Source organism: Hyperolius riggenbachi, chromosome 1 (assembly GCF_040937935.1).
Source record: "Hyperolius riggenbachi isolate aHypRig1 chromosome 1, aHypRig1.pri, whole genome shotgun sequence".
Classification (NCBI taxonomy): Eukaryota; Metazoa; Chordata; class Amphibia; order Anura; family Hyperoliidae; genus Hyperolius; species Hyperolius riggenbachi.
In genome coordinates this window covers 49,087,693-49,096,929 of record NC_090646.1, presented here as the reverse complement: position 1 = coordinate 49,096,929, position 9,237 = coordinate 49,087,693, and the positions used below count along the sequence as shown (strand labels likewise).

The 9,237-nt window shown below is 45.2% G+C and overlaps 1 protein-coding gene across 1 annotated transcript; it reads right to left on the bottom strand.

Annotated features, from left to right (window-relative positions):
- Positions 1–6,508: 6,508 nt before the first annotated feature.
- On the bottom strand, positions 6,509–8,773 carry LOC137550660 (vomeronasal type-2 receptor 26-like). Its single transcript, XM_068271284.1, has 2 exons — positions 8,288–8,773; positions 6,509–6,808 (listed from the first exon to the last, which is right to left on the bottom strand). The coding sequence occupies exons 1-2, from the start codon at positions 8,771–8,773 to the stop codon at positions 6,509–6,511; spliced, it is 786 nt and encodes a 261-aa protein (XP_068127385.1).
- Positions 8,774–9,237: the final 464 nt, after the last annotated feature.

Here is a 9,237-nt window from a genome sequence, read left to right as displayed (position 1 = left end):
ACTTTTGAACCAGAAACAGCGGCAGAAGCGCCTGACCTGGGCTACAGAGAAGCAGCACTGGACTGTTGCTCAGTGGTCCAAAGCACTTTTTTCAGATGAAAGCAACATTTACACATCATTCGGAAATCAAGGTGCCAGAGTTTGGAGGAAGTCTGGGGAGAGGGAAATGCCAAAATGCCTGAAGTCCAGTGTCAAGTACAGGTCAGGCGCTTCTGCCGCTGTTTCTGGTTCAAAAGTGGCTTGACCTGGGGAATGCGGCACCTGTAGCCCATTTCCTGTACATGCCTGTACACGGTGGCTCTGGATGTTTCTACTCCAGACTCAGTCCACTGCTTCCACAGGTCCCCCAAGGGCTGGAATCGGTCCATCTCTACAATCTTCCTCAGGGTCCGGTCACCTCTTCTCGTTGTGCAGCGTTTTCTGCCACACTTTTTCCTTCCTACAGAGGTGCCTTGATACAGCACTCTGGGAACAGCCTATTCATTCAGAAATTTCTTTCTCTGTCTTACCCTCTTGCTTGAGGGTGTCAATGATGGCCTTCGACAGCAGTCAGGTCGGCAGTCTTACCCATGATTGCGGTTTTGATTAATGAACCAGGCTGGGAGTTTTAAAAGCCTCAGGAATCTTTTGCAGGTGTTTAGAGTTAATTAGTTGATTCAGATGTATAGGTTAATAGCTCGTTTAGAGAACCTTTTCGTGATATGCTAATTTTTTGAGATAGGAATTTTGGGTTTTCATGAGCTGTATGCCAAAATCATCAATATTATAGCAATAAAAGGCTTTGAACTACTTCAGTTGTGTGTAATGAATCTAAAATATATGAAAGTCTAAAGTTTATCAGTACATTACAGAAAATAATGAACTTTATCACAATATGCTAATTTTTTGAGAAGATCCTGTATATATAATAGAGTAAGTGCCTCAACCTTCAAGCAAGAAGAAGAAGTAGTGCCCTGCCCCCAGGGCCGGTCAAAGCAAGAAGAAGGGGCTGGTCCAAGCAAGAAGAAGAAGTAGTGTCATATGAAACCAAGGGCAAAGAGGGATAATTTGCATATTCAGTAGCAGTGCATTGTGGGTAACCACTAGTGTTGGGCGAACAGTGTTCGCCACTGTTCGGGTTCTGCAGAACATCACCCTGTTCGGGTGATGTTCGAGTTCGGCCGAACACCTGATGGTGTTCAGCCAAACCGTTCGGCCACATGGCCGAACTAAGAGCGCATGGCCGAACGTTCCCCGAACGTTCGGCTAGCGCTGTGATTGGCCGAACGGGTCACGTGGTTCGGACTCGAACGCGCTCTGATTGGCCGAACTGTCACGTGGTTCGGGTAAATAAATACCCGAACCACGTCATATTTCCGCCATTTGTCTGTGGGTTTAGCTTTGGGTAGGCAGGCAGGGTAGTTCGCGCTCCAGCCACGCTAGCCAGGGTCCCCCCAGTCATTGTGTCGCTGCTGGGAATAGTAGTACACCGCTCGCTCAGCATTCTGTTTACTGCCACTCTGTGTACCTCGCTCAGCCACACTATATAGCATTCTGTTTACTGTTCTGTGTCTGCTGGGAATAGTAGTACACCGCTCGCTCAGCCACACTATATAGCATTCTGTTTACTGCCACTCTGTGTACCTCGCTCAGCCACACTATATAGCATTCTGTTTACTGCCACTCTGTGTCTGCTGGGAATAGTAGTACACCGCTCACCCGCCACTGTATAGCATTGTGCTCTGTGTCGCTGCTGGGAATAGTGGTACACCGCTCACCCGCCACTGTATAGCATTGTGCTCTGTGTCGCTGCTGGGAATAGTGGTACACCGCTCACCCGCCACTGTATAGCATTGTGCTCTGTGTCGCTACTGGGAATAGTGGTACACCGCTCAGCCACACTATATAGCATTCTGTTTACTGTTCTGTGTCTGCTGGGAATAGTAGTACACCGCTCGCTCAGCCACACTATATAGCATTCTGTTTACTGCCACTCTGTGTACCTCGCTCAGCCACACTATATAGCATTCTGTTTACTGCCACTCTGTGTCTGCTGGGAATAGTAGTACACCGCTCACCCGCCACTGTATAGCATTGTGCTCTGTGTCGCTGCTGGGAATAGTGGTACACCGCTCACCCACCACTGTATAGCATTGTGCTCTGTGTCGCTGCTGGGAATAGTGGTACACCGCTCACCCACCACTGTATAGCATTGTGCTCTGTGTCGCTGCTGGGAATAGTGGTACACCGCTCACCCGCCACTGTATAGCATTTCTGTACTGCCACTGTACTGCTGCCAGTCAGCGTGTACTTTAAGGATAAGTGAAATGAGGAAGAAATCCGGTGAAAGAGGGAGGAGCAAGGGAAGAGGTGTTTCCCCTGACGGTTCACGTACAGGCCACAGGGGAGCACCCAAGAAAACCCACTCAATACCGCCCATGTTGTCCAGGACATTTATGACTGCATGGCGGCAAAAAGCATTGCTATATCCGCACGCTATTTGTCCTCATGCAAGGCCTGGGATGTTGTGTCTCAAAAAGCGTGGCCTTCTCCTCCTGCGTCTCCTCCTGTTCCCTCACGTGTGCTGCTGCTGCTGCTGCTGGGTTAGCGTTTCCGGTCCCTGTTTATTGAACCTCTCATCTTTATTACATTTATGACTGCATGGCGGCAAAAAGCATTGCTATATCCGCACGCTATTTGTCCTCATGCAAGGCCTGGGATGTTGTGTCTCAAAAAGCGTGGCCTTCTCCTCCTGCGGCTCCTCCTGTTCCCTCAGGTGTGCTGCTGCTGCTGGGTTAGCGTTTCCGGTCCCTGTTTATTGAACCTCTCATCTTTATTACATTTATGACTGCATGGCGGCAAAAAGCATTGCTATATCCGCACGCTATTTGTCCTCATGCAAGGCCTGGGATGTTGTGTCTCAAAAAGCGTGGCCTTCTCCTCCTGCGGCTCCTCCTGTTCCCTCATGTGTGCTGCTGCTGCTGCTGGGTTAGCGTTTCCGGTCCCTGTTTATTGAACCTCTCATCTTTATTACATTTATGACTGCATGGCGGCAAAAAGCATTGCTATATCCGCACGCTATTTGTCCTCATGCAAGGCCTGGGATGTTGTGTCTCAAAAAGCGTGGCCTTCTCCTCCTGCGGCTCCTCCTGTTCCCTCACGTGTGCTGCTGCTGCTGCTGCTGGGTTAGCGTTTCCGGTCCCTGTTTATTGAACCTCTCATCTTTATTACATTTATGACTGCATGGCGGCAAAAAGCATTGCTATATCCGCACGCTATTTGTCCTCATGCAAGGCCTGGGATGTTGTGTCTCAAAAAGCGTGGCCTTCTCCTCCTGCGGCTCCTCCTGTTCCCTCACGTGTGCTGCTGCTGGGTTAGCGTTACCGGTCCCTTTTCCTGGAACCTCTTCTCTGTATTACATTTATGACTGCATGGCGACAAAAAGCATGTTACCTGTGCAAAGAAACATGACATTTTCCACATTTAAAAGACAGTTTTTCCTTTGAAACTTTACAATCAATTTTCTCAAAAACTATAAGCTCTTTTTCAAATATTTTTTTTTCTTCTTGTACCCACTCCCAAGGTGCACATACCCTTCAAATTTGGGGTATGTAGCATGTAAGGAAGCTTTACAAAGCACGAAAGTTCGGGTCCCCATTGACTTCCATTATGTTCGGAGTTCGGCGCGAACACCCGAACATCGCGGCGATGTTCGGCGAACGTTCGCGAACCCGAACATCTAGGTGTTCGCCCAACACTAGTAACCACAAATGTTCACTTATAGCTGAATTATTGCAGATTTGCTTCTGTTTTAAGAAGGAAAATTACACCAAGCTTTGCTTTTTTTTAGTAGGAGGGCTTTTTGGTCTCTTTTATCCACCTATACATTCCGAGTGGTTTGGGTCACCTTGAGTTGCTTGGCTACTCTGTTGTACTGGTCCAAGCCCTATCTCATACAGCCATATCAATTCCTGCTATGTACTGATAAGGACCAAAAGTCTGAAATAGACTGTTACATGTGGGTTTGATATGACTGTGAAAAATTTAAAAATATATGCTATATGCTAAAGCCACTCATGGCAAATCACTAGTGGTTTAGTAAAACCTGCTGCACGTTGTTGCAAATGGCAGAATTCTCACTGCTGCGTTTGCGGTTAGCGATAACTGCAAACACGTTTCATGCAGCAGTTTGCCGGCGATTTGTGTTTAAGCGATTGTGATTTGTGTGCAAAGCACGCTAATCGCGATCGCTCCAAAACAACTGCACTGTCTAGTGATTTTTCCACGTTAATTGCGGGAAAATCACTCCCGCAAAGGTCTGCAATTATAGGTGTGGACGGGCCCGAAACAATATGTGTAATCTGCTACCCGAAAACACTCCTAAAACCAAAAGGCATGTTTAGAAAACATCTCTAAACATGCCTAGAATTGCTCTGAAAATCTGCTCCAAAAAACGCTAGCACTTTGCAGTTCTGCTTGCGTTTTTGGTGTGCACTGGGCCTGATAGTGGGTGTGTGAGTAGTAGTACACATTGCCAGCAATGATATTTGGTGTGTGAGTAGTAGTACACATTGCCAGCAGTGATATTTGCTGTGTGAGTAGTAGTGCACATTGCCAGCAGTGATATTTGGTGTGTGAGTAGTAGTACACATTGCCAGCAGTGATATTTGGCATGTGAGACAAGGAGTTTGTAACCAAGAGCTGCTGCCTGTGGTGCCTGTAACCTGATCCCTCAGTGAGCTCAGCTGGGAGGAGTTGCCTCTCTCACTCCATCCCTAACTTTTCACTATTTCTTCCACTGTGATCCGAATAGTTCACTGTGATGATTCGGATGATTTGACTCACAAAAAGGATTTGGATCAAAGATCTGAATCATTCATGATCCGGACAACACTAATACACCAGCGATTCTAGATGCTTGCTTGACTTACCAAGGGTGAAAAGGGATACTTTGCATATTTAGTAGCAGTGCATTGTGGGTAACCACAAATGTTCACTTATAGCTGAAGTATTGCAGATTTGCTTCTGTTTTAAGAAGGCAAATTACACCAAGCTTTGTTTTTTTTTTTTTAGTAGGAGGTCTTTTTGGTCCCTTTTATCCCCCTATACATTGTGAGAGGTTTGGGTCACCCTGAGCTGCTTGGTTACTCTGTTGTACTGGTCCAAGCCCTATCTCATACAGCCATATCAATTCCTGCCAAGTCCTGATGAGGACTAAAGGTCTGAAACAGACTGTCTACATGTTGGTTTGATATGACTGTGTAAAATGTAAAGCTATATGCTTGTTATACATTGGCAGTTCTGGATGCTTGCTTGGCTTACCAAGGGTGAAAAAGGGATAATTTGCATATTTAGTAGTAGTGCATTGTGGGTAACCACAAATGTTCACTTATAGCTGAATTATTGCAGATTTCCTTCTGTTTTAAAAAGGCAAATTCCACCAAATTCCACAGTCACTAGACCTGAACCCAATCAAGATGGTTTGGGGTGAGCTGGACCGCAGAGTGAAGGCAAAAGGGCCAACAAGTGCTATGCATCTCTGAGAACTCCTTCAAGACTGTTGAAAGACTATTTCAGGTGACTATCTCTTGGAGCTCATCAAGAGAATGCCAAGAGTGTGCAAAGCAGTAATCAAAGCAAAGGGTGGCTACTTTGAAGAACCTAGAATATTACATATTTTCAGTTGTTTCACACTTTTTGGTTATGTATTATACTTCCACATGTGTTAATTCATAGTTTGGATGCCTTCAGTGTGATTCTACAATGTTTATAGTCATGAAAATAAAGAAAACTCTATGAATGAGAAGGTGTGTCCAAACGTTTGGTCTGTACTGTATATCTAAACTTTCATACGTTACATTCCAGTGCTGATTCTGATGATGTAATATAAAAAGATCCCTTGAAAGTCAACCCTGACACAATTTGTTGGTTCAAAAAAGAAAAGTGTGTTATATTTCTTTTATCCTCTTCTACAGTTACCTCCTCACATTCACGTGTACAATACTTCTCACGTGCCTCACCCCTCCTGGAATGCCCTTCCACAGCACATGCACCACTCTCCCACCTTGGAAATCTTTAAACGCTCCCTCAAAACCCACCTTTTCTGACAAGCATATTCTCTAGCTTAGGCCATGCAACCACTAAATAACCTAATTACGCACTGCCTGTACATATACTGTATACTTCCCCACCTCTTGTTTCCACCCCATTCCTTTAGATTGTAAGCTCGCAAGGGCAGGGCTCTCACCCTTTTGTGTCATGGAATGTTATTCATTTAATTGCTTGCACTCTGTTAGACATTTATACATTTTAGTCATCATGTTAAATTTTCTATTGTAATCAGCGGTTCTGTATTTTGTATCAGTGTTCATATTTTATGTATATTATTGTCTGTATCATTATTCCCTTGTTTGTTTTCTTACATTGTACAGTGCCATAGAATATGTTGGCGCTTTATAAATAAATAAATAATAATAATAATATTTTCTACTCAATCTTTATTTTGTAAAGCACAGAGACAACATTTAACCTACAATAAGATGTTATGTAATAAATGTCTTCTGTCATTCATTTCAGGCCTCAGCAATATATTGTAGCATTTAGGGAAGAATATACAGCCCAGTATTCCGATACTTGAGGCCAGTATAGCGAATATCTCCACAATGACCATTTGTTTCCCCTTACTGCTCAGGTAGGCCGGGATGGCAGCAATCCAAACACTGCAGAACACCAGCATGCTGAAGGTGATGTATTTGGCCTCATTAAATATGTCAGGTAATGTCCTCACCATGAAGGCCAGAACAAAGCTCACAGCAATATGGTGTAGATCCTGCCGGCCACCGAGACTGTGTAAGTCACACACGGGGAGTCCAGTGTGGTAAGAGGCCCATCAAACCTCCCAAAAGACATCCAAAAGTTCCAGTTTCCACATAGGACTTGACCCTCTAATGTGTAATATACCAAGAGGTATTTATTAATCCATAGCGGTGATACAGCACACAAAAAAGCACAACGTTTCGGGCAGAGGCCCTTTCTCAAGTGCTCAAGTGAATCTGGCAAAACCAAATAAATATATAAAATCAGACTTACACACCACACCCAATTAATTGGGGGGCGGGCACATGCTTAAAAGATACAATAACCCTTTCAGGGTTAGAGAGCAGCTCAAAAATTCATAGGTAGCATCTGAGACTGAAGTCTTCATTCAAGCCATATGGTGACTGAGTCCCCAGTTTCTCCATCCACCAGGCCTCACGTCTAAGTAAGGTGGTTCTACGATCACTACCTTCCTGGAATTGCATTACCTCTAAAATCAGCCACCTTAACTGACTAACATTATGACCTTGTTCTCTAAAATGTCTTGCTAAAGGGGGATCCCGATTGCTTTCTCCCTCCCCACTTTTGTTTTTATTGGGGTTCTGAATGTTACTTTTATGTTCGTTTAGTCAGGATTTAATATCTCTTTTGGTCTGTCCTACATAGGCCAAACCGCAAGGACATTTAATGCAATAAACTACTCCTTTAGTGTCACATGTGGCAAAATCCTTGAGGGGTATCGGGTACCCTGTCGTGGATGGTGGATCTCAGTGCCTCTAATAATACTGTTACAGTGTTGGCAGTGTAAACAGGGGAAGGTACCCACTCTCGGTGGTCCCAGAAACCTTTGTGCGGGGCCCCTAGATCTCCCAATGTCGGCTCGGACCAAATGGTCCCTGATCGACTTACCCCTTCTATGTAATATTCTAGGTGGGGTCCTGCAGATTGAAGACAACTGGGGATCCACCTCAATCACCGGCCATAATTTCGAAATCGCGTCTCGTAGAACCTAGGATTTTCTGCAAAAGGTGGTAACAAAATTTACATCATTCATATTTTCCTGTTTATCTCTCTTATAGGTCATAATGTTAGTCAGTTAAGGTGGCTGATTTTAGAGGTAGTGCAATTCCAGGAAGGTAGTGATCGTAGAACCACCTTACTTAGATGTGAGGCCTGGTGGATGGAGAAACTGGGGACTCAGTCACCATATGGCTTGAATGAAGACTGCAGTCTCAGATGCTACCTATGAATTTTCGAGCTGCTCTCTAACCCTGAAAGGGCTATTGTAGCTTTTAAGCATGTGCCCGCCCCCCAATTAATTGGGTGTGGTGTGTAAGTCTGATTTTATATATTTATTCGGTTTTGCCAGATTCACTTGAGCACTTGAGAAAGGGCCTCTGCCCGAAACGTTGTGCTTTTTTGTGTGCTGTATCACTGCTATGGATTAATAAATACCTCTTTGTATATTACACGTTGGAGGGTCGAGTCCTACGTGGAAACTGGAACTTTCAAAGCTCACAGCAGCCAGAAGTCCCATGTAACCCAACATAATATAGAAAGCCAGAACAGAGCCTTCATTACACTGAACAATGGTCTTCTGCGGAGAAGAGTGGAAATCATACTCTAGAAATGGGGGAGAAACTGACAGCCAAGTAATTCCAGTGATCACCTGAACAGATGAGCAGACTATCATGACTGTATTGGGAAATCTGACTCCCAAACACTTTCTCCATATTGAACCAGGTTTGGTGGCATTGAAAGCAATGCAAACCATGATAGTCAGAACAATAGTGAAGCAGATACAAAAGAACACTTGGCGCAGAAAGCAGGTTATATCCACTGGATGACCAAGGAAAATAAATATGCTTGATATACTGAGGAAAAGGCACAGGAGAATAAGAAAACTGAGGTTCTGATTGTTAGCAGTAGCTAGTGTTGGGCGAACAGTGTTCGCCACTGTTCGGGTTCTGCAGAACATCACCCTGTTCGGGTGATGTTCGAGTTCGGCCGCACATCTGATGGTGTTCGGCCAAACTGTTCGGCCATATGGCCGAACTAAGAGCGCATGGCCGAATGTTACCCGAACGTTTGGCTAGCGCTGTGATTGGCCGAACGGGTCACATGGTTCGGACCCGAACGCGCTCTGATTGGCCGAACGGGTCACGTAGTTCGGGTAAATAAATACCCGATCCACGTCATTTCTCCGCCATTTGTCTGTGGGTTTAGCTTTGGGTAGGCAGGCAGGGTAGTTCTCTCTCCAGCCAGGCTAGCCAGGGTCCCCCGGTCATTGTGTGTCTGCTGGGAATAGTAGTAAACCGCTCACCCACACTATATAGCATTGTGTTTACTGCCACTCTGTGTCTCTCTGCTGGGAACAGTAGTACACCGCTCACCCTGTATAGCATTGTGCTCTGTGTCGCTGCTGGGAACAGTAGTACACCG